Source organism: Numida meleagris, chromosome 1 (assembly GCF_002078875.1).
Source record: "Numida meleagris isolate 19003 breed g44 Domestic line chromosome 1, NumMel1.0, whole genome shotgun sequence".
NCBI classification, from domain to species: Eukaryota; Metazoa; Chordata; class Aves; order Galliformes; family Numididae; genus Numida; species Numida meleagris.
In genome coordinates, this window is record NC_034409.1 from 129,766,485 (window position 1) to 129,792,091 (window position 25,607).

Sequence of the window (25,607 nt, forward strand, 5' to 3'; positions counted from 1 at the left end):
CTGTTTGAGAAACATTTGAGATTTGCTCTATACCATTGCTTGAGCCAAGGTTATCTGGGCAGAGTCACAAAATTAAATGTATTTTGGAGTCTTACATTAGTAGGAAATTCTTTTGAGTGGAGTGTGTATCAAAGTACTAAGGATTTCTTGGGGGTTGTTTCCTTACAGGAATTTGTCAATCTGTATGCTGACTATATACTCAATAAATCAGTAGAGAAGCAGTTCAAGGCCTTTCGGAGAGGATTCCACATGGTGACCAATGAATCTCCTTTGAAATATTTATTTAGACCAGAGGAAATTGAATTACTTATTTGTGGAAGTAGGGTAAGAGTCCTGAATGTACATCAGAAAAAGTGGAGCTTTTTTGATCCTAACATAATTAGTGGTCGTTCTTAAAAATGTCATCTTCTTACAGAATTTAGATTTTCAAGCACTAGAAGAAACTACGGAATATGATGGTGGCTATACAAGAGACTCTCTTATTATTAGGTAATTTTTTTTAATTTCGGAAGGATTACAAGCAGTTTACTTTCCTATTTCTTCATAATGAATTGAATATTCTAATATTTTCAATTTTTGAGATATTGGATTTAAGTCTTCTCTATAATTTCTGTTCAAGAACTGTCATTGGAGTGGATAGCTTAAGCAGTGTTTTAGCTTCCAGTGAACTTTTGTAAATCCTAAAGGTTATTTTCTTTGGGATTTTGTCTTTCTCTTACGTCATATAAGTAGGACGGTTTAAATAAATTAGCATTGCTGTGGTTTTCTTTGGGGGAATGAATTGTTTGAATAGGTGCAATGTGTGATGAACTTTTTATTTCTCTGATTAGAAATCAAGCAAACAACATTTTTAAGAGGGGAAATGTTTTTAGTGTGTCTATTCCTTTTCTGTCCCCTTTGACTGAGGAGCTCTGTGAAGGCAAGAGTCAGAGAAATGTCTTTGGTCTTCTCGATTTTACCATAAAACTGTAGTTCATGATAGGGCAGAACTCTTGACAGCAGTTGCATTTGTTTATTGTGGTGCTTAAGAAAGGAGCTGGTTCAATTGAACAGTATAGTGGAACCAGTATTACTCCAGAGGGCACAAGATAGTGATATAGCGAGACAAAGAATGTTTGCAGATCATTTATCAGCAGACTTGAAAATATTTAAGCTGCAGTATTTTGGTAATATTTCTAATTTCTACTTGGCTGTCTCAGAGATTGGTAAATATGTTGGTGATGGGTTTTTTTCAATGTAACTCGTGAACTGATGAGATTGACTGGGTGTCTAAAATGTCGAAGTTTAATTGCTCTTGAAAGTCTCACTTACACTGAAGACTGTTGTCAATTCACTTATTTTTCTTTTCTTCCTCGCTAGGGAATTCTGGGAGATAGTCCATTCATTTACAGACGAACAGAAAAGACTATTCTTGCAGTTTACAACAGGCACAGACAGAGCCCCTGTAGGAGGACTTGGAAAGTTAAAGATGATCATAGCCAAAAATGGCCCAGATACGGAGAGGTAAAATTCTGTTTCACTGGCTTGTTTACAAATGGAAGCAAATCCTGTGCTTTCATTTAATTTGTTAACTTAGTTAAATCTGAAAGTAGAATCTTTAAGCCAAGAGGATGCTCTTTGAATTTCTAAATCCATAATAATGAAAGAGCAGTGTATTTTGTTGCACGTAGTACATGCGTACGTTTCCCTCGATCTCAGTTCTTTTCTGTTTCCCCCACAGGTTACCTACATCTCACACATGCTTTAATGTACTTTTGCTTCCGGAGTACTCCAGCAAAGAAAAGCTTAAAGAAAGATTATTGAAGGCCATCACATACGCCAAAGGATTTGGCATGCTGTAATAAATATAACAAAAGGGATGAAAAAAATGATGGTGGTGATGTCCCTGTCCAAAAAGGCCATAAGATAGTGAGCTACAGTAGTCACCTGTGTTTGTGCCTCCCTTCTTTACTGGGGACATTGGGCTGGAACAGCAGATTTCAGCTGCTTATATGAACAAAATCTTTATTTTTTCTTTTAGCGTGAAAGTGTTACATATTCTTTCACTTGTATGTACAGAGAGGTTTTCCTGAATATTTATTTTAAGGGTTAAATCACTTTTGCTTGTGTTTATTACTGCTTGAAGTTGAGCCTTTTTGAGTATTTACAAGAAAACAAACTGTACTCTCCCAAGGAAACTATTGCCATCATTTGTAGACTATGTAACCTTCAAGTATGTGCTATATTTTTGTCCCTGTATCTAATCAAATCAAGAACTGTACTTTTTGAAGAGTTTGCTTTTGAAACTTGAAGTCTTGGAAAACAGTGTGATGCAATTACTGCTGTTCTAGCCCCCAAAGAGTTTCTGTGCAAAACCTTAAGAATCAATAAAGATGGAAGGGAGAACTTGGAATGTTAAATTGCAGCCTTGAAAACTTTACTTTAGTCACAGCACAACGATTAAAATTCATTTCACTATATGTTGTCTTCACATGTCTTGTAATAAATTGTGGTTTTAATTAGAAAAAAACATTTCTTAGCATATGAAAGGGTAGAAATTTTAGTTACTTTTTCTAAAAAAGAAAAAAGTTTACTGGGGAAAAGTGCATTTTCAACCGAACAGCTTTAGAGTAGGGAGTGATGAAGTGTTGGGGGGGGAGGGGCGGGAAGATAGGAAGTTTTTGCTATATTATAAACAAAGCATGTGGAAGTGCACTTAAAATGAAGTTTTATTCTTAATTGCCTATTACGTTGACCTTTTAAATAGACAATCCAAAGTCTTCCCTACGTGTTATGTCATCGCCGTTTATTTAATGAATCATTGTTCCTCCTTATCAAGGCACATGATCAGTGGTGCAACGTAATCTAAAGGGATGGCTGCTGCATTTTAATCTCATCTAACGATAAGCAAAATTGGAAAAAATTTTGAACCTAAAGGCCTACTTCATGTTGTACACTTCCAACCATTAAATAAACTGTTAGAAAGTAAATAATGAGGTTATGTTCATCTGCTACAGAAAATATTCAGTAGGTTTTTAATTTAACTCAACAAATCATATCAGAAATAAATCCTTTACCTTTTGTAGTCTGTGTTTAATGTTAATTTCTCCTGTTGCAATATATGCCAAAGGGATTATGCATTTTTAAGCGAAGACATTACTGGCATATCTCTTTGATAATACAAGCTACAGCTGATGTGCAGAGCTGAGCTTGTGCCTTGACAATTGCTATAGCTGACTACTACAGAGATCAGATCAGTGGCTGTGTGGAATTGGCATTAAAAAGGCATAGTTTTGAAATCAGTGGAGAAAGAAAAGATGTCTTTCAGGATTATTTTAATAATTACTTTCTAGTAATAGGAACAGACAACTACTATGTAACTATGATGCTGAATAAAACAGTGACCTTTTTTCACCATGATTCAGTGAAAAAGAAAACAGTTGATTTCCTTACTTTGATAAACTGGATATTAAATTATTTGTTTAGAAAACATTTGTAGTATAGCATAATTTGAGAGTTACAGATGTGTAAAAACTCCAGAAATGAACTGTAGCGGCATGGGGCTCATCAGTGTTCTGCTTTTGAGTCCCAGCTGATGCACATCTGCTTTGGCGTGGGGACCAGAACTTGCTGGGGAGGGAGGGATGCTCTTTGTCTTCTCGTCTTTGACCTTCAGGTGGCACTTAAGGAACACCTTCAGCACTTTCATCTCTGAATGTGTCAGATTTAAGAGGAAAATCCAAGATGGTTTGGTGCTTGCAGATTCAGGTGGATGTAGGGCGTCTCTCACTGTAGGTGGTGAGAACAGTGCTGAGCGCCGTGAGGTGTTTTGTTGCAGGTGTAAATCACATCAGTAGCCTGATACTGTTCAAACTGTATCTGTGATCTGTTTTGTTCTGGTGTAGCTATGGATGGTAAGCTCAAGGTGGTTAAGCTCAAGGAGGGAAAGTTTAGATTGGATATCAGGGGGAAGTTCTTTACAAGGAGAGTGGTGAGGTGCTGGAACAGGCTGCCCAGAGAGGCTGTGTATGCCCCGTCCCTGGAGGTGTTCAAGGCCAGGTTGGATGGGGCCCTGGGCAGCCTGGTCTAGTACCAGATCTGGAGGTTGGTGGCCCTGCCTGTGGCAGGGGGGTTGGAACTTGATGATCCTTGGGGTCCCTTCCAACCCAAGCCATTCTATGATTCTACAATGGTAGTTATGCCCAACTGACAGGCATGTAGGGATCTTGGGGTTTCTTACATTTTTTTAGGCATGTCCAAAATCTGGGCAGTTCACATAACTGGCTACAAATACAAAGTTCTTACTGAAGTGCTGTTACTCTAAATATGCTTTTCCTATCCTTCTTTAGCATTAAAATAACGCCTTTAAAACTGTAGGTTGTTTCTTGAGGAATCATTTTCAGGTAAGCCATTAAGACTTCGCAGTTGACAAATTTTCCATGCAAATATTTGCCCTCTTTCCCAAAATGCTCCAGTATTGACATCTTATCTCCTTAGCAGTGCTATAAATGTGAGCTAAGCCTCCAGCAGCAGCTGTTGTGGTTTTCAGATAAGTAACTCTTGAAGTGGTTGAACTGGTGGTTCAGAACTGGTGGTTCAGAACTGGTGGTTCAGAACTGGTGGTTCAGAACTGGTGGTTCAGTGGTTCAACAGTGGTTGAACTGCTCTCCTGCTCTACAGGAGTTCCGGATGGTCTTCTGTTTCTGGAAGGGCTCATCAAGGTACAGAACATGCCATTTCTGTTCTCTTTTTCTGGGCTCTGGGAACAACCCTGAATGTTTTTCACCAGCTTTCAGCAAGGTTTAGCAAATTCTAAGTCTACAAAGCATCACAAATTTAGGTGTACTTGCCTGTCATTTAAATATCTCTCTTGGGTACTTGGAAGAACTCTTCCAAGGCAGCAGCCTGATGCCAGGATGCTGCTGGTCTCCCCTCAGGGTGTCCTTAGTATGTTAACAAGGAAATGTTTTGAGCATCTCAGCATTCTCTCATTTGACAAGTGGCAAATTGATTGTTTCCTTCTGCACCTTAATAGACTGCCAAGATGCTTTCAGCCGTAGTGTGAAGAGGATATTTGACTCTCATCTGTGTTTTGTAGTATTATTGTATGCCTCAAATTCCAGTAGTGCAAGATACATTGAGAAGAAAAATTGTGAATACTGAACAAATATGGAATTATTTCAGATTTCTTGAGGACAGAAAGGATAGTTTGTCTTAAACCTAAAGGTATAGTAGTGCTGGAATCTCAAGGGAACACGGAAATTTTAGGTGAAGGCTTTTTGTTGATTGCTGAAAAGATTTCAGGAAGAGCCATCAGAGCGTGAGCAAAGATCACTTAATTAAGGAATAGTGCTTTGTGAATTTCTGACTGGGCTTATCTACCCTTTGGCAGGCACTAGGGTGAGCCTGGACCAGGACAGCCAAGGAGACCGCCCTCCCGCCCCATGTCTTGAGGAGAGCTGACAATGGAGCGGGCCAGCGTGAGCCGGGGTCTCCGTGAGTCGCACCTCATCTAACAGCAGCCTTCACCACTGCAGTGGGAGCCTCAGACTGCAGTAATCCCCCATCAAAAGGGGATTAAAGACTGCTGGTGGCTTTGAGTGCCTTCATTCTGAGGTTTCGGAGTGCTTCGGATTGTGCCTCATTCATCACGCTGAACAACTCCAGCTTTTCAGTACAAAAGATGCGTGAGAAGCTTCTTCCAAGTTTAGCTCCACACAATCCTTTTCTGATAAAAGCTGTTTAATATCAGCATTAGCCTCAAAATCACAAAGGTTTGTGATAATTTTCCTGCAGTTCCCCTTCTGTGTCTATGACGTACATATACGGGTCTGTCATAGAATCATTAAAGCTGGAAAAGACCTTTAAGATCTAGTCCAACCGTGGGCCCATCCCCACCGTGCCCACTAACCATGTCCCTCAGTGCCACATCCACATGTTACTTGGAACACCTCCAGGGACGGTACCTTCACCACTTGTAACTGTGCACAACTTCAGTAATAAGGGGTGGGCCACTCAGTGTTACTGAAGCGACCAAAGATGTTGAAGCCTAAGGTCACTAGCAGGACCCGGGCCGTGTGCAGAATGACCTACCTGGTTTAGCGTTGCAGGGATGTCCCCAAGCCCCTGCTGTACGAGGCTGCATTGTGTGGAGCACTGGAACAAAAAGCCCCAAGACTTGCTCTAAATGGCCTAAATCCGCATATAATATGAAAATAGTGAGAATCTCTGAAGTTTGTTGGACAAATAATCTGAACTGCAGGGGAACTGACAGTTGGTTCTCTGAAAAAGAGGAGATCTTTGCATAAACAGCCCTGGAGGTAAGTGGTGACAAAAAAAGATGCTTTAGTGCTTTCCTGTCTCCTTGTGTGAAGAGGCCCCTGGTTCTTGCCAAACTGAGCATCTGGAAGGGCTGCTTAGGGTGGGTGGCCTCGGTGGGGCAGCTTCTGCAGGAGGAAGCTCTCCTTGTGCTGCAGACATGGCTATGGAATCTCCTCCTCTACAGCAAAGCCGTGAGGGCTGTTGGCAGCTGCAAGCTTCGGCATTTGGCTTGTGAGCCCAGTGAGTAAACTTGAGCTGGAAATTGTTGCAAAATCTGAATTTTGGGAACAAAAGGCCAAGCCGGCTGTAGGCATTCGGGGCGTTCCTTGGGCCTTGTGTGTGTGTGTCTCCCCCTTCCATCGCAGGTGGAGCGGAGAACACTGGGGCTTTCCCAGCCTCCCTGGGGGCTCTGCCGCTCAGCATCCTCCCTTCATCTCTCTGCTATAAATGTAGGGTGGAAATGGGGATTCCCAGACCGACGGCTTCCCTCCACAAAGCTGCCACAGCCCAAAGCCTGGCTTGAGCTGCCTGTGCAGTTGCCAGACCCATCTAGTAAATAATTCATTTTGCTGTCAGGAATGCACAAAGGGTTTTATGAATGCTGAATTATGTAAACACGGGTTTGCTTCTTTTTGTCTGTTCCAGGATGGAAACGCTCATAGTGCCAGGGGATTTTGAAGGCGAGCACGAACACTGCCCTGTGGCCAGTCCGTATGTAGAGATGAGGAGCAGCTCTCCTGCGGTCCGTGCTCCATCCTGCTGTACCGCTGCGTGCAGCCCTGTCACAGGTTGGGCCGATGAACTCCTTGCTCACCCCAGCCAGCAGCAGCAATATGGGAGCAGATCTAAGCCTGCAGTGGATGGACCAGCTCAGAGAGACGCTGGTGTGGGAGGGGAAAAAGAACAGTTTGTTTTTTAATGAAAAGCAGAGCCCTCTGCTTGCTGGTTAATAAATATTTGGCCGGAACAAAACTGTAGAGCTGAGATCTGAGAGAGTTAAGTGCAGGGGCTGTTCCTCTGCTCTTCCTGAGTAAGGTCTGCACAGCCAGGCTGGCCACAAACACGGGCTGTGCGTGTGCAGGCATGCTGGTTTGCCATCATCGCCCTTTTCCATTGTTGCTCCCTGTAGCGATCAGAAGGACTAACGCGATGGAAATAGCGTTAGAAAAGGTGGAAGGAAAATACAGCGCTCACCCGGATCGGAAGATTTTGGGCTCACAGGAAAAGGCTCCCACCAAGGAGGGATCTCCAGGAAGAGATCCTTCCTCAGGGGCAGTCAGCCCTTAAATGAGGCCTAAGCCAGGCTCCACCCCTTCTGGTTGCACAGGTGAATTGCCTTCACCTGTGCTCCCAGGGCTGACTGGGTCTTTCCTCCAGGTGCTCAATCAGTGGTTCAGGCCATGACTCAGCAGTTCCCATACACTCCCTCAGCTTGGCCCTCCTCCTGCACCTGCAGCAGGTGTTAAGAACCCCTGGGGCTGCTGCTGTCGGGTGTCTCAGCTTGGAGCAACACCACCACGCATGGCCCCCAGTCCCTCCCCAGGTTCTGTCCGGTGTGAAGTGAGTCCTGTGCCCACTCAACTGCTGTTTGCAGTTCCAGGCTGTGTGGTTATGTGTTCCCTGACAGCTTTCACGTTCTTTGCTTTCTCTTGTGCTCTTGCGTGGGTTCAAGGATCAGCCCGGCTCCTACCAGGTGGGGAGCTCTGGGTAGGAAAAGGTTGTAAGCTTCTGTTCCTGCTGGACAAGGCCTCATCCCCGCTGCGCCTCTGGGTGTGGAAGCAGGGCGGTGTGCCAGGTGCCCTGCAGTAAGCGCAGAATGCAGTGCTTCCCACTTAGATTTATGTCACATTAAGCTCTTCTGGCCTATATACTACTGGTAGGATTGAAGCCTGTGATGAAACGCTAAAAAACCAGGGGGCAAGGGATAAGAAAAAAACGCAGCACTACTCAATTTAATGTACGTGCTGTATCCACACTTAAGAGGAAACAAACGTCTTACAGAGATGAAAGATGGCAAAGGGTGTGATTTCACAATGCCAAAAGCTACACATTTTAAAGTGACCAAAGCCAGTAACATCAGGAGTGCTCTTTTTCTGGAATGTGATAAGTGGAGAGAAAGGAAAAGGGGGAGGCAAGCACACTGTCCTTGATGGCTGAAGCTGCTGGACCCACCTGGTGGACAGGCATTCTTGCAGGGAGGGGCTTCGGCAGGTGCATGTTCAGTGTAAGTAATACTTGGCATGTTTCTACCCGTGCATTTCTAGTAGGCTGGAACAGCAGTGCATTGGGTGGACAGCTGGGTTTTTATGGCTGATGTAGAAATGGCAATAAGCACAAAAACACTAGGAGGTGTGAGGTACAGGCTACTGCGCATCGGATGGCAGAAGTGCAGCTGTGGGTGGTGTGGTGCCCACCCCTGTTACAGAGCAGGAGCTGTGCATTCAGCGGCCTCTGCCACTCCACTGACTTCAATGAGGTACCCAAGGACAAAGTCCAAGGAGAGCTATGCAACAGAAGAAACGTGGCACAGAAAAAAAAAAATGAAAGCTAAAGGGAGAGTAAGAGAGATCACCTCAGGGAGGGACAGAAACCTGGGAAGAATCTAGAAGTGGTGTGCTTAGAAGAGAAAGGCCATGGGCGGAGGAAGCCAGCTGCTGTCTGGCAGGAAGGCAGCCAGCAGTCAGGCTCCTAGCTGCCGGACCAAGGACAATTTCAGAGCAAGTGTGGCCTTCATTTTCCCTAACCAGTGGAAACATGGTAGTGTGACAGCTACTTTGGGAGGAAACTTGGCACTAAAAAGCAAAGAAATGTGACGTAGGCATCGCTAAATGAAATAAAAGAGGAAGAAAACATCAGGCTAGTTAATGAAATAAAGCAAACGTAGATCTAATGGCAGGAAAGACTTTGCAGCAGAAGGTTTGTTCCCAGCTTGCAGGAACCCTGTGGGGAGAGACGGCTGGCAGGCAGACAAGGACAGCCTGTCCTGCAGCCCTAGTAGCTTACAGAATCGTTTTGAGTTGAAAGGAACCCTTAAAGGCCATCTGGTCTAACTCCCCTGCAGTAAGCAAGGGCACCTACGGCTAGGTCAGGTGCTCAGAGCCCTGTCCAGCCTGACCTTGGATGTCTACAGGTTCAGGGCATCCACCACCTCTCTGGGCAGCAAAGCTTCCTAGCGGTGTCCTTTCAGCACTGAGCAGACCCTATGTCCAGGAGCTGCAAGACACTCTTTGCTCTTCCCAGGTTTTGTGAAGCTTTCTTGCTACAGACACCTTCCGTCAGTGAGCTTTTGGGGACTCCCTCCTGGGTGAGGGTTGTCATACACAGAGCTATGCTGTGTAAGTCAGGTGCATTCTTAGCCATAGCCCTACAGCTTCTGCAGATTGCTTCCCTGTGAAAGAAGAAAGATTTTGAGAAGCCAGGGTGCGTATCCATGCATTTAATAGGCTAGAAAGGTAGAGCATGTACCCTAAAAACACTTTTAAAGCCTTTTTTTTTAAAAAAAAAAAACCATAATAATCCGTCTACTTTAAGTATAATGCCTTCTTAACGTGCATGTGAAGAGACAATGTGTCAAGACCTACACACACCATACATGCACCGGATGTTCTGAGCATAACTTAGAAGAAATCCACTCCCAGTACAAAAATGTACCAAATGCCGGACCGAATCTCCCCTACGAAGAAGGTGACATTATCCTATTTACAAGAAAATACTGCTTCAGTTAAAAATGCTAAAAACCATTCTGAAGTCCATATAAAAATCGTGGCTATGTATGCACACACGTATTTATATACATATATGGCTTTCACACATTCCAACCTTCTCCATTAAGTAATGAAATATAAATACACTATTAGTCCTTTTTCTGCTCCTCAGGTTTTTCAGGCTCTGCTTCTCCAACGGATAAGGTGCCACTACCATATTTTTTCACTCTGGTTTCTACTCTGGCAAGTCTCTGCTTAACTTTTTGCTGAGAAGAGCTGTACTCTGCCAGGAGCCTCGCAAACCTAGTCTGCAGCGTATCCAGGGCTGTTTCAAGTCTGTCTATTTTTTCCTCCAAGTCTTTCGGGTCAGCTCCTGCTTTCGCTGCTTCCTCATCTATTAAATTGTCTTTCATCAGAATTTGTCGGCCCTTCTCTTCCAGAGCCTTTTTGGCTTCTGGATATTCCGTGAGGGCTTCCATTAAATCATCTTTAGACAAGCAGAACAAATCCGAATAACCAATACTCCTTATGTTGGCTGTCCTCCTGTTGCCAGATTTGCTGCCTTTGATGTTGAGGATGCTGATTTCACCAAAGTAGCTGCCATCACTCAGGACTACAAACTGGGTTACACCGTCATCCGCCACCACTGCCAATTTTCCCTCCTTTATAATGTACATTTCCCTCCCAATATCTCCCTTCTTGCAGATGTAGTCCCCAGGACTGAAGACGGTAGGTTTCAGTTTCAGCACCAGCTCGATGAGCAGTCCAGCTTCACAATCCTGGAATATACGCACTTTCTTCAGCGTGTCCAAATGGACATTGATGGCAATTTCAGCCTTCAGCTTGTCGGGCAGATTTTTGAGAACTTCCTTTTCATCCACTGTTTTCTTGTTGGTCCAGAGGTAATCAAACCACTTAATAACCCTGGCTTCCAAATCCTTTGTTACTTTTCGGAAATGCATGTACTGTTTAATGGAATCGACTTTGGCCTGGAACTCTGCCCTGGAGGCATTCATGTTGGAAATCATGGAGCCCACGTTACCGACGATGGTGGCGAAGATCAACACGCCCACCAGGAAGTCAATGACCACAAAGAGATACTCCTCGTCTTTCACAGGCGGAGGAGTTTCCCCAATGGTTGTCAGCGTCAGCGTTGACCAGTAGAGGCTGTAAATGTACTTTCTCGACAGGCGCCCATACTCTGGGATGGACACATTGGGGTAGACCCAAGAGTCAGTTCCGAACCCGATTACCTTTGAAATTGCAAAGTATATACACGCATTCCAGTGGATGATGATAAGAATGTACAAGACAAGATTTCCAATACGAAACATGTTTGGATAATTTGTCCTGGTTTCTGTGCGGTCAAAAAATTCAAACAGACGAGCGATCCTCAGCAAGCGGTTGAATCGCAGCTCAGGGTAGTTCAAACCCAGCTTCAGATACGCCAGGTCTGTTGGCAGAAGAGACAGCACATCCAGCTTGAACTGCACAGTTTGGGTATAATGATCTCGTAGCTTCTTTTCGTCCTTTACCAGCAAGCCTTGCTCAAGGAAGCCTTCAAAGAATAAAAATATATGTTCAGAGTTACCACCAACAGTACGGAGTCACTTATGTTTCAGACACTTGAGAACATCACAACTTGTACTGTTAAGCACACAGGAACACGCCGTGACGTCATATTTTATTCTAAATTTAAATATTTCAATTAAGTTTCAAAACTGGTAAATAGCAATGTTGTGCATGGGTGTCCAACTTTTTGGCACACCTGGCCGCATTGAGTGCCGAGAAATTGCTGCAGGCTGCATATGAAATATACAATACAGCTTATGCATATAAGTAACTAAACTTTATTTTTGATTCAAACAAGAAAAGAGGGCAACAAAAGCATAAAACTACTGGGCTGGACACGTAGGAAGGCACTGACTCCATTATCACCACAATGCTCCCTGCAATTTTCTGCCCCATTCTGGGACAGCCATACCTTTGTCTTTTAGGTATCTCTGCAAAAAAAGAACAGGGAGGTTGGTGTGCCTCATATTTCATGAATCATTGGCATGACTCAGAACTAAAGTTAAGCGTGTGCCAAGCAATTGTGCACAACATTGAAGTGGAATATTCTTAAATAAATACTAAGTAGGTGTAATGGGTTGCCAGAGAGTCTTTCAGAAGAGTACAGATACCCCTGAGTCCATGACAACCATTTTCCCCGGAGCCATGCCTTTTCTCTTGCACCAGCGTAACAGCAGACAGGACTTTCCTCTTCCTTGAGTGGCAAATGCTTTGCTCTTTCTTTTGTGTGTTCTAGTGAGAGAGCTACCATGCAGAATTTTATACATTAGTATTTCTTCATTCAAAAGACTCTGGTAAGTATTAGATTTTAAGAGCTATGAGAAGATGTAAACTGCAGTGAGACTTTAAACTGCACCTGTGTAAGAGTGCTCACAGGAAGGCTGCCTGAGCAGCACAGCTGCAGGACTGGATCTTACATCTGAAAGCTGGCAGTGTTAAATACATTGCACAGGGAGCAGCCTACGCACTGCAAAACACTTGCTATAATGACAAGTGGAGACATCCAAGTGTCTGCCCACTAGGGCAGGCAGGAGGAAGAGCACACGGAGAGATTTCCTGTTTATCAGAGCTTACCACGTTTTGCTCCTCTTTTAGCAATCTCGAAGCAGCAACTATCTCAGAGAAGCATCTGCTGAAGTTCTGCCCTGTGCAGCACTGCTGCATTTCTGGAATGTCTGCATACCTGCACGTCTGCCTCATGCATGTGTTTATCAGTCCGCAGGTAGTTGTAAACTGATGGTGAGTACAAAAAGAAGCAGTTCTTGTGCCATGAATGTGTCACCCCACAGGAAACTGCTGAAAGAGCTGCTCAAGTATGTCCTTACTAACAGTGCTATGCACCTAGACAGAAAAGTTGGCCAGGCAACTGGATTTCTGACTCACCGTTATTAAAAATAGCTGTGAAAACACATCCCTTCTGAAGGTAGGTAACCGCTTTCACAGCTCTGTTTTGTCCCCTCACATAACTGCTTTCTATAGAAAAACCTCCTGAAAGCATCAAACCATGGCATGAACCAATGGTGACCAGCTGCTGAGAGGTGAAGCCTTTCTGCCTCACTGTACGCAGTCCTCAAGTAGGAGAAATGCAGTGAGGCTGCAGCACACCACAGAGAAGCTGCCATGGATCGTGGTAGCTGTGGGGCTGCTCAGATCCCAGCGTGAAGTCAGTTCCTACCCTGAGGCAGCAGGGAGTCACACTCTTCCCCAAAGGCTTCCAGCACCTGGCAGAGTGACAGGAGAAGGCAGCAGACACAGGTGGAGCCAGGAGGGGTTGCAAAGTGAGTTGTCAAAGATCTCTGCACCTAGAAGAACTGACTCCTCCATGTGAGTGCCTGAAATTGCAGCGTACACAGCACCAAAGCACTCAGGAGATCTCTGAGGCATTTCTGCAGTCCAACCCAGGGCTGCGGAACCAACCTGCTCCAACAGCCACACAGTCGTCACCAAGACAGCCCGTGGAAAACTTGTACTGCACAGTTTCTGCTCAGTTCATTCCCATCACAGTAACAGATAATACTGCAGGAGAAGAACTTAGAGGGCGGAGTTGGCTTTTTAGCAGAAGATAGCCTATACAAAGTTGCCCCAGAAATGGCAGTCTTGAGGTTTAGGCTCCAATGTGACAGACTTCTCTGCTGAACAAAGTACTTGCTAGATTTTAGAATTCGGCTTGCCGCTGTGAGTTGTGTGCTTCTCAAACTGACAGCATTTTTAGCCTCTGTCTGGTAATTATGTTTACAACTTGTTACAAGCCAGTGTCAAGCTGTCAGCATGATTAAAAAAAATAAAGAAAATGTAAAATTCGAAGATTTAAAAGAACTCTCATTTTTATAATGATCAGTGCACTTCTGAACCTTTTCAAGGGACACTTTGGGCTGCGGGTGTACCAATAAACAGTGCAAGCCAGGAACCATTTTCTGGCCTGGAGACCAGCTACAGCGACAGCTTCTATTCATGCTCACAAATTCTCCCAGCCCCCTCCAAAAATAACACCAGGAACAACTCCCAGCCTCTGCTGTCCCCTAGCTGTGCCCAGATGCCGCTTGAAAGAGCACTAGCTGGGATAGGTCAAAGTGGATCAAGGACTACTCTAGCAATTTAATGGCATGGACCACTATATGGCCTGTCTTATGAACTTGTTTAGTTTAAAACAGATGATTTCTTTAAGGCTAGAATCAGTATCAGTTGGGCACACTTAAATGTGAAATCTTCTCAGCCTGCCTGGAGTACAGAAACAAGATGAGGAAGCTGAAGATGAGACAAGTGAAGTGCAGGTGTTGGTTAAGTCTAACCTTAAGCCACAACACTCCATTTTCCCAAAGCCTCCATTGCTGGGTTCTGCTTGAGACGGGGCACTACACTGGTGGATTTGTTTCTAGCTTTGATATCCATGTTGTATCAGAAAACTCTGTAAAATCAGAGGGAAACTCACCCGTCCTGAATCTGACAAACATGTCAAAAACATAGATGATATCAGAGCAATAGTCCAAGAACAGCCATAATTTAATATGGTCAATTTGTAGCTCATCAAAGCAGGCTCTAAAGAAACAAAGATAGAAAAAAAACATTAGACCAACTATATAAGAACAGTGTGTTAGTGCAGACTGGCATTGAAATTAAGGGCAGCATATCTCCATGCCTAGACACCTGCACATTGAAGCTGTGTCTAAATACATACTAGGACCTTGCAGAATTCACAGATGTAAATGCACAGATAGGGGCATGCAGGTGCCCCTACAGTTAAACATGCATCAGATCTCACATGAAAGATCCCCAGGAATCCTCATCTCGTACACATCTCCATTAAGATGATTCCTAACTGAAATATTTGCTTCTGAGAGGCCAACCATCTGCATCTCTTCTGGCCATTTGACACAAGGTGAACCCTTTCCATTGCCCTCCATTAGTTTGACTGAAGTTGTTTCCCACATCCCAAACAGGAAAACAAATACTTGAGTAAACATCTTCCTGCCCTTCAAGCATCTATAAATGCCTCACATTAATTTAAGATGACCCCTCACTGCCTGCAGCCTTCCCCACTGTTCACTATTGGAGGATTTGCTGATGATACAAAGCTGGGAGCCAGAAGGCTGTGCTGCCATTCAGCGAGACCTGGACAGACTGGAGATGGGCGGAGAGGAACCTGGTGAGGTCCAGCAAAGTCAAGTGCAGAGCCCTGCACCCTGGGAGGAAAAACTGCATGCATCAGTACAGGTTAGAGGCTGACCTGCTGGAAAGGAACTCTGCACAGAAGGACTTGGGTGTCCTGGTGGGCAGCAGGATGGCCACGAGCCAGCAATGTGCCCTGGTGGCCAAGAAGGCCAGTGGTATCCTGGGGTGCATTGAAAAGAGTGTGGCCAGCAGGTCAGGGGAGGTAATCCTTCCCCACTCCTCTGCCCTGGTGAGGCCGCATCTGCAGTACTGTGTCCCATTCTGGGCTCCTAAGTTCAAGAAAGACAGGAACTTCTACAGAGTCCAGTGGAGGGCTGCAAAGAAGATGAGGGGCATGGAGCATCTCCCTTGTGAGAAAAGGCTGAGAGACCTGGGGCTGTTCAGCCTGGAGAAGAGAAGACTGAGAGGGGATCTTATCAATGCTTATAAATATCTAATGGACTGGGGTCAAACTGATGGAGCCAGGTTCTTTTTGGTGGTTCCCAGCAACAGGACAAGGGGCAATAGACGCAAACTGGAACATGGGAAATTCCATGTGAACATGAGGAAAATCTTCTTTACTGTGAGGGTGACGGAGCACTGGAGCAGGCTGCCCAGAGAGGCTGCGGAGACTCCTTCTCTGGTGATATTCAAAACCTGGATGCTTTCCTGTGCAACCTGCTGCAGGGAACCTGCTTTGGTGGGGGCTGGACAAGATGATCTCCACAAGTCCCTTCCAACCCCTACGACTCTGTGATTCAGCCTGCAGTGGCCAAGGCACATCTCTGCATCCAGCCAGTAGGTGGCACACCAAGGCCACTGCCGGCACTCGCGAGGATGCTCCTTGCGAGTTACAACTGGGTTTTTGAGGCAGATAAAGGCGAAACATTGACCATTTTTTTTCCCAGTGGTACCTATAAACATACGTAAATCTTCTAGGGAAGCCACTCAAAAAACTACAGGGAGATCAGAGGATGATTTATGCAGAAAGCATAAAGAGACTTTAAATTGGAATCCCACGGTTGTTATTAGCTTAAATCCATACCTGCATATAAGCATACACCAGTTATAGAACACAGGTGCTGCAATTATGGTCAGCCAGTTGTAGTACATATTGCTTGAAGGATCAATCACAAAGACCTCTTTTTTCTGCCTGGAAAGCAAAACATGTAGATTTACGGTGGAAATTCTACAGTAGCCTACTGGTGCTCCCCCCTCTTCTGGAGGCTGCTCGTCTCACAATTAACTCACATCTGCTTGAGAAAGTACCTATGCCACAAACCCAGATGAGATACTAGCTTCATCCTATTTGAGATGCTCTATTCCTGCTTGACCCATCTTTGGAAGAATTTAAGTGGGATTGGAAAGAAAAACAGCTATTCAAATATTCAAATATTCAAAAACAGGCTGAAAATAACACCCTTTCTGCATATGACCCATGCTGAAGACTTTAATCTAAAAAGTATTTCCTTTGCCATCTTCACAGCAGGATCTGAGCCATTCCTTCTTAAAAAACAGGTCATCACCACAAAAGTGGTGACCAAGAAACACGGTCTTTATACAGTAGAGAACATTACCTCTTAGACATTTGAAACATTTATTTTCTTTGCTGAAATATTTTAAGATGCTTTAGGGTACTGTAAAGCTCAGGTTGCCTTTGCATAGTAACTGATGCTGAAGAACAAAGATTAGATCACAGGCTTTCCAAACAAAGCTTTGATTAAGAAACTTGAGATGCTGAGATCAAGCAGATTCCATTTGGAAGCTGTTCCTACCCACACGTCTCTATACATGACACTTACATATATATAAATCATACTGAGTTTGGGTCAGCTTTTGGGGAACAAAACAAGGAACTATTTATATCAAAAGCATGCAAATGGTCTCATTTTGTTGCAGAAATATAGCTGCTCCTCCTGGTCAGCAGGAGAAAACTTCAGTAATTGCTAGTAAAGAACTACACTATATTTTAAGTAATCGATTGTGCTAGCCAGTGCAGTTATAATAACTAAGCTTATTAAGCAAATCTGCAATTCTCTACATGTCAAATTTTTGTTCTTCATCCAAGCTAGATTTTTGGTGTGAGCTCTAAATAGTTACAGATATTCTGGAACCATGAAAATCCAGTTCAGATTTGCAAAGAGAGCTGCTATCCTAAAATGCCCCAGTAGGAATAAAGTGATCTCGAACAGAAAACCAAATGACCAGTGGTAGGCGAACTCCCTTTTACTGACCTGGGAAGCTGATCATGACAGATCTAAACAACAGTATTAAAGACACAACAAGTTTGTTGACCAGTTGCACCTTTTCAAAAGGAATAACGTATTAAAGGTTTGACAGTATAACATTCTGCAGCCTTCAGATCAATAACTGTAGTAGGAGTTGTACAATTAAATACCATACCGTGCTTTGGAGTGCAGGAGAGCTATTACAAGTACATTTGTTATACTTACTCTTCCTTTTTTTTGTCATCTTTTTTGTCATCTTTTTTATCATCTTTCTTTTCCTCTTTCTTTTCCTCCTTCTTTTCCTCCTTCTTTTCCTCTTTCTTTTCCTCTTTAACCTCTTTCTTTTCTTCCTTTTTGCTGTACAACATATCGAAGTCTTAAAAATATTATCCATTTTCTAGCAGCTAGGGGAGAGGGTGGACATAGAGGAAACTATTGACCTGGATTCTGGATGGGGTAGGACAGGATTTCTCAGTGGTACCATTTATCCAACTGGTTTACAGGCCGAGGCTTCTCAAACCAACACCACTACGTTACACAATTACAATTGGCTGATTCTGTGCATTAGTCACTCATGTTTTCTTGACCTTTTCATACATCAGTGTACCAGGTAGATTTTAATTAAATGCTTCCAGTTTATTCCATCTTTAGAATTTAAGCCTTTTTTTAAAATCTAGGTAATGATAATAGACCACAATATGGCTTCACAAACTGTTGATATTCGTGGCATATCCAGAACGTCACAGTGATCATCTGAAGCTTTAATGATGACTACATGAAATGAGGCTGAATCTCTTCTCACAGTTCTTTAAAACCAACACAGCTGTAATTAATTGATTACCTCTGGCTTCAGCAATTGCCTTGGAGAAGAATCCCAGCCGATGTTTGAACGAAAGTAGCAAATGTAGAGAAAGAAGTTGCGTCTCATTTCACTTAATCTCAGACATCTACATACAAGGAAGTTATTTTGTAGATGTTTAATTGTCAACACAATTAATACGAGCTATTTTAGATCTCTACAGCAGGACAAGATGACTTGTGACTGGAAGAAGATAGCACTTAACCAATGTAACGGATCTATGAACAACTGTCACCTATCAGCAGCGTGTACCTGTTCTAATTCTTACCCTTGGACATTTCCATAGTAATGCAGCATCACAATATAATTTGGAAAATCTCAGACTAATTTGCTAAAAAAAAAAACCCTCTATGTCAGGATAGTACCTATCAAATTAATCAGCACCACTGAAACCTTTAAAATTATACACTGCAAGGAACATAACTGGAAACAGTTTTTCATTCATCGAGGCTGACTTCTATACAGCAGCAGGAACTGCTACTCAAATGGTTATTTCTCTGCCATTGGTCCCTTGGATTTATTGCTTTTCTTTCAAATCTGTCTTGAAAACACCTTCCTATCTAGAAAGCATGTCAGGATTTCACTCTGCACTATGTTTGGTGTCTGATCTAAAGGCCAATTCACAGTTGCTGTTGTTAGCATTACCATACTGCTGGTGAAACTTCAAATGTCTGGCATTCTTAATGGCAAGGAAGAGACAGATAGATAGAAAGTAATCCACTTCCAAAGGGCAGCGTCCCTGTATATTTGCGGCTGTTGTTATGCAAGGAAAAGCAGGCTGAGATAGAGTCAGTGAAAAAGTCTCAGCGGTGCTGAACTTTGGAGGGAATATTTTGACAATTCTAACTTTCTCCTACATGTTGTTTAAAAAAATCTCTACCCCCCCCCCCCCCCCCCGAAAAAAGAACCCACAAAAAAAGCACGTTATTTCACAGAACATCTAATACCAACACTTCTTCTCTGGCCAGAGATCTGTCAACCACAGAGATATCTTTTGTAAGTGAGACTCTTCCATTTCTGTGGCTGCTGTTCACCTCTCTCGAGGTAATTCCTAACATAATAATCCCAGCTACCTACAGTCTGGCAGTCAAAGTCACTTGGAGGAAAAGGCTGGCCACAATCAAAGTCTTGAAAGCATTTCCTACAGTTCCCCAGCAGCGGGAACTCTTAGGTCTTCTACACGAGGAAAAAAACAGGACTTCAAAAAGACCTGCATCTTTTTTCCCTTATCAGTGCTTCTGAGTAAAGTGGAATCCAGTTAACAGTTGTTTGTGCCTGTCACCTTTGACAGCAATACAGTGGCATCTATTCAGTGTTTCCAGCACATTAAAAGGAGTATCTTCAGACTCAAAAAATGTCTTCATCAGCCCCAAAGAAACCCTGTCACAGTCTCTGAATGAATTGAATCTTTGCATTTCTCAACAGTCAACTTCTTTCCAAATGAAGTAATTTTCAGATGGTCAGGCAGGTAGACAGTCAGATGTTGTCTTCATTTAGAAATAACGCCACACTTGAAGGATGTAAGTTTTGCCTGAGGTACATGAGTCATTGTCAGAAACAGGCTAAGCAGCATTTCCATTCTAAGCAGTCCTTTGGGCCCTGGCTAGCGTGCGAGGCTCCAGGCTTTTAGCACCTTTAGTTTTCCCAGTCTGAATAAAATACTGCACATTTCTGTCACTGTTCACTGCACTTCCATTTCAGCTTTAATAAAACTTATGCAAGCCAAACCAACACACTGCTTCAGGAGCAGGAAGGTATGTTGAGATATGTGCACAAAACTTTCGCAGCATCATTTTTAAATGAAGTTTGCTGCTAGTCCACGATGTATTTAGAGAAGAAGAAAAAAAAAATCTACTGCTAGATGCTACAGAAGAGGTATGTCTTCAAAGAGCCATGGTTTAAGACTTGCAACAAACATTGATGTTGAGTGATTTTATATTACAGGAGTTCTTCACCTTTTCAAAAGATTTCTCTTTGGTCTAAAACTGTAAAATATCTTTGTCAAATGAAATAGAGCAGCTTCTGTCATAACTTCTTTTGCAATGGAAGTCTTATTATGTTGCCTGTCACACTCTCTACTTCTACACCAACTAGATCAGGCTGAATTAAAACACACATTTTAGAAATCTGGTTAGTGTTCATTCTGAATGCATACAGAAAGGTTTTCTTGGTACCCTGCTCAGAATCCACATCTCATGTGACAACTTGAAATTTTGGGGGCACTCAAGATTTCCAGAAGGGGATCAGTATGTTAGAAGAGGAAAAGGACCGTTAGAAAACGAATATCTTAATCTCATTTAAAAATTGAAGCATTAATAGAGCAATTGGTAATGCAGTGAAATCAGCCAGTTGAATTAGAGGAGGTAGGGACTAAATGCTTAATCCCATTCGTTCCTTGGAAGGTAAGGGTAACCAGACAAAAGGGATCATGAAGGACGCTTCTAGTACTGAGAAAACTAGATCTTTCTTTATAATTAAAACCTTAGAAAGGTTTAAAGCCTTAGAAAGGGCTGAAGAAGATATAAGGAGTTCCTACTACAAATGTTACTAAAAGGAAAGGGAAAAAAAAGGAGGAACTAGTGGTGGAAAGGCGTATGGAAGTTATCAGTACTTACTCTTCATTGGTGTTGTTGCTAAAGTTGACATTAAACCTGGCCAAGGGCCATGGACTGCCGCGATTGAAATAAAACATGTTTAAGAGCGTAAAGATTTTTGGCATTTCATACACGTGTTTACCAACATGACAGACTGACTTACTAGCCTCTCACATACACACTGATAAGATTAGGAAGGTCAACTTTGACTGCGGCGATAAGCCCCTTTGCATAACTATTTCAAGGCACCAGTTTCTATTTATCACGTGCTAGGCATACACGTTTGTGACCACATCTGATGTCTGAAGCTCGTTCTCAGGCGTATTAGTGCATGGTAACATGCAGCTCACTATTTTTAGCCCTGTAAGCATTTGGCTGCTATTTTAAACATTCTTCAATCCTTTCAAGTCTTCTCCACAGATGCAGTGGCAAGGATTCTGTGACAAGAATACCTACCACTGCTGCAAAATTAAATTTTCACAGTGGAACAACTGAGAGTCACTATAATACAGCCACTGTGTAAAACAGAGAAGGATGGGTGCTTCAAACTCACTTCATCTAATAGCCTTTTACAGAGGCTTGTTGGCCCAAGATTAATGTTCTCACTAATGATTTGGAACCTGCAATTGTTATTGATACAGACATCTGAAAAATCTCTTGCCTGCTCGTTAGCGTGACTAAAGGACAGCAGTCTGGCTAATTCAACAAAATGTGCTTTTAAGTTGAATTTCTAAGGAGCAGACCAAGTGAAGATGATGAGGCTGTGCTCACCGACAACAAATCAATGTCACCTATACTACCATGCAGAGCCCTTCAAAGTTCTTGCTTTAATATAAATTATTAGCTGAGCTCTTGAAACAAATCAAGTGATTACTTGCTTACCTACCAATCTTTAACTAAGTAAAAAGCCATGGGAGTCCGTGTTCCATAGCATAATGCCAAACAGAAGGCAAACTTTCGTCTTTCATTCTCCTCTTTTAGCTGGAGTTAAATTTAGAACAGAAATTCACATATTCAGTCTTCTCCCTCTAAAAAAAAAGTATCTCTTCTTACCCATTTACTCCCCCAGGCTGTTCACGGATGCCCAGGAAGGAGCGGATGTTACTTTGCCTGCTGGACACCTCTACAAGCTCTGGCCCTCGGATACGCTCTAGGAAAGAATCAGGCCTTTGGTCTTCATGGTGCAGATGTCTTGTGGCCCACGCCCTCAGAGACACGACAAATCGTGACAGCCTGCACAGAACAGACATACAACATTGACTGAACCACACAAGAATGTCAGGTGGATTAAGTGTTCCCCACAATATCAGTTCAGGAGGATTTTTCTCCACTTCTCCACCTGCTGCAGAAATGAGGTTTGATAGATTAACAGTGTGAGCCTAGACACTTTCCACAATTTCAAACATCATCTTCTGCAGTTGATCAGGAAAGTATCTCACACATCGTCTCCACCTCACTGTACAAGCACTGCAGAAGCAACAGCAGAAAAATACTGATTAAAGGTAAATCTGCCAACTGGTCATTATAGGGACAAAAAACTTCTGACCTTATGTGACAATGAGGGAATCCTGGACTGACAGATCAGGGGACAGAAAATACTCACAAGAACACATACTCAGGGTACATACAGCAGAAACAAAAGCTGAACAGTTGGTGAAGAGGGATGGACTTTGAAATAAGGAGTGGTAAAATTTCAGTCACTTTCCCTTTGGTTGTAAAGAGTCTGTCTGCAGATGTATTAATTGCGTATTGCACATAAACCTGCCTACGGCATAGACAGCGCTACTTCCTCATCCTGAATTTCTAGCAGACCACTGAAATAAGACAAGCAAAACATCATGACAACATAACTAATTTACCATTGTATTGTTATACCTCTTTTTTATGTTCCCACTAATTGACTAAAGCTCATGACAAATCCTTGTAATGTTATCAAAGTTCAAACAAAAACATGCTTCTGAAAAACTGAAAACAATGGACACTGAAATATACAGAAGAGATTTTATTTACTACCCAAACAATATTCTTTATTATTTCCCATTACCAGCACAGTTTGGACAAAAGTGGTGCTACTTTAGCTTTCCCAATCTTGTCCTTGAAAATACCATAATGAAATCCTGAACAATCCGTAACTTCTTACAGAAGCTTTGGGCTACTCAAGGAAAGCTCTTCACACTCCCTTCACATCGGATAATATTACAATCTTATGATAAAGTACACCGGCCTTATTGCACTTCTCAAGGGCCTAACTACACCATCTCACAGATCTTGCCCAGGATTTCTTACCTCGAAATAAAAAGGACAAAATAAGCAGGAACAACACCACATGTCAGAAATTAGGAAAAGGTATTTTTAGCTCTTTATCCCTATACCAGCAATGCATCATATAAATCATCTACAATTTCCAACTGTCATGGTTTTATGATTTTCGGTTATTGGTACTCCACATCATAACATCATGTAGTGAATGTACCTGTTCCTCAGAAGAGAAGGACTACTACAGTCCCCACGGTACTTTGCTCCTCTGTTACCATTTCCAGCCGGAGGGAAAAGATAAAAGCTCGCAGTATAAAAACTTGCAGATCATGAGACCTCGTCCCTTTTTCCGCCGTCTCTCGTCTTGGCAGCACCTCGCTCTCCAGCCGTCTTATCGTCGGTAGTAGAGTAAGGCCTACCTTGATTTTGGGACATTCTCTCTCTCTGTATTGGATTTATCAGCTTAAATTGTAATTATATTGTATTATAGTGTGTTGTTTTGCATTCCGATATTTTATTTAGTAAATTAGTTTGTTTCTCCTCAGATTGTTGCCGCTGTTCTTTGCTCTCAGGGCCATCTCCCTACCCTTTTCCCCTTTCCCCTTTTCCCGGGACGTGGGCCCTTGGGTCCCCCGTCCCCTTTGTCACGGAATCGGGCCTAACGCCCGTAAACCGTTGACACCAACAATTAAGAGAATTCAAAATCTACTAGGAACGCAAAAGAAAAACAAAGCTCCACATCAAAGTCTGAGATCAATTAATAGATTCCTAACTCATTTAAAAAGCACTGCATAAAATTAAACTGTGATTCTTTTCTCTTTGCCTGAGCAGAACTCAGCTTTCACGAAAGGAGTGGTACGGAAAACCACTAATATGGATGCTCTTGCTTCTATTAGAAAGCAAGGCATTTTGAGAACTGTTAGTTAAGGAGTCAAACAGATTTTACAAAATAAGACTGAGAACCTCTCTATTTGAACGAAGAAATAGCCTTTTCTGATTTCTGCCATTTTATTTTATTTTCATCTTTTCTGTCCTTCCCACCTCAAAGTAAGACACCCTGAGTGAGGTCCACCAGAGGCTGTTATCTTAGGTCCTTGAGAATCTGCATTTAAGAGGCACGTTATATTACTACTTTTTAAACTGCTGAGCATTCAAGTTTGCATCAAAGGTTTCCTTGAAGATTCAGAGCGTAAGTAACTGCAGTTCTATGCACATGTAACTCACACTATTCTGAAAAAGGGTAAAAAATAATATAAGCAAACATTAAGAAGCTTTCAGTATTGATTTACACACGTAGATGCAATCAACATACACCTAAAAACATGTTTTCCACCTAAAACCAACTTCTTACAGACTTTGTAATATACACACAGTGGTGTTATTACCTGATAACCAAATAGGGCAATGAAGGTTTGTTCTCTACCACCGAAAAGCCTGAAATGTAAACCGCACTCTTAAAATGTCTCTAGTTTTATAGCAATATTTTTCTTTGAAATACACTATGCTTAAACTCAGTATGCTCTGTAGCATGTATCATAATGGCATCAGGAGAGAGAGCTCTGCAGTTTCCACTGGAAATCTTTAAAGTAGACACAAAAAGTTTCTGAAGCTCCATTTCAGGTTTATGTCTTAAGTCTAGGTATAGTAAATGACTTAAGCAAATGGTTCACTTGAAATTTGCTGTCTCATGCTCCCAATTAATTATAAACAAAACTGGATTCTAGAAACAGAAATTCTTGCATTCAGACACAAACATCCCATCTCCTCCTTTGCCAGAGCTATGTATCAACAAGGGAACAATCATTAGGCCATACTTAATAGGAAATTAACATTGCATCAGCTACCAGCCAGAACCAAATGCTTATCCATTGACTCTACAGTCTTGAGTCATTTCTGCTGTCACTTCTTGCATTTCCTCAGCATTCAATATATTATCAGATCTTGTAAAAATAAATCTTCTTCTTTAATCAGACTAATTTGTGTGAGTTCATCCAGCATCTCTAGGACTCTAAGGCTTTTATTACAAACAAGCAAGCAATGAGGTGAAAACTGAGGTCAAAATAAGCTTCTGTCACTTTTTATAGACGATCTTCAGCTGCACTCCATCCATTTTCTTTGGAAAGTGAGGCTCTTCTTACTTTGCCTTGAAATTGTGATCGGCCTCTTTCAAATATGGTAATACTGAAAACAGTGTTAATTAGCACGTTACCTTGCCATTGCTCCCCTGCCTGTGAACGGGCTCGTCTGCGATCCAGATAGATGTCTTCCCTCCACAGAAATGACCCTCTGCAGTTCTGAAGATGTGTCCTCACACAGTGAATGGGTTCTGCAAAAGGAAGTGTTTTTAAATTACATACAGCCTCCAGCAGATTTTCCCTCATCCAATTATTAACACCACTGCAGCAGAAAACAATATTGCAAACTATCTTCTTTCTACCAATAAGAC

At 42.6% G+C, this 25,607-nt stretch overlaps 2 protein-coding genes and 1 long non-coding RNA gene across 11 annotated transcripts in view; 2 read left to right on the forward strand and 1 right to left on the reverse strand.

Moving 5' to 3' along the window:
- UBE3A (ubiquitin protein ligase E3A) overlaps positions 1-3,064 on the forward strand; it is a 50,950-nt gene extending 47,886 nt beyond the window's left edge. For all 7 annotated transcript variants that reach the window (XM_021412387.1, XM_021412371.1, XM_021412390.1 and 4 more), the window contains 4 exons: positions 169-324; positions 416-489; positions 1,360-1,503; positions 1,721-3,064. In XM_021412387.1, the coding sequence (XP_021268062.1) occupies positions 169-324; positions 416-489; positions 1,360-1,503; positions 1,721-1,841 (495 nt within the window). In that variant the 3' untranslated portion in view covers positions 1,842-3,064. The remainder of the gene's footprint in view (positions 1-168; positions 325-415; positions 490-1,359; positions 1,504-1,720) is intronic.
- Positions 4,044-7,272, forward strand: LOC110406226. The gene is made up of 2 exons (XR_002443360.1): positions 4,044-6,299; positions 6,946-7,272. It is a non-coding gene; the product is annotated as an uncharacterized LOC110406226 (long non-coding RNA).
- CNGA3 (cyclic nucleotide gated channel alpha 3) overlaps positions 8,235-25,607 on the reverse strand; it is a 51,213-nt gene continuing 33,840 nt past the window's right edge. For 2 of the 3 annotated variants that reach the window (XM_021412456.1, XM_021412447.1), the window contains exons 3-7: positions 25,371-25,487; positions 21,959-22,138; positions 16,270-16,377; positions 14,506-14,612; positions 8,235-11,562 (exon numbers count right to left, since the gene is read on the reverse strand). In XM_021412456.1, the coding sequence (XP_021268131.1) occupies positions 10,154-11,562; positions 14,506-14,612; positions 16,270-16,377; positions 21,959-22,138; positions 25,371-25,487 (1,921 nt within the window). In that variant the 3' untranslated portion in view covers positions 8,235-10,153. Of the gene's footprint in view, positions 11,563-14,505; positions 14,613-16,269; positions 16,378-17,677; positions 17,810-20,926; positions 20,981-21,958; positions 22,139-25,370; positions 25,488-25,607 lie in introns of all 3 variants that reach the window. The other variant, XM_021412464.1, reaches the window with a different exon arrangement.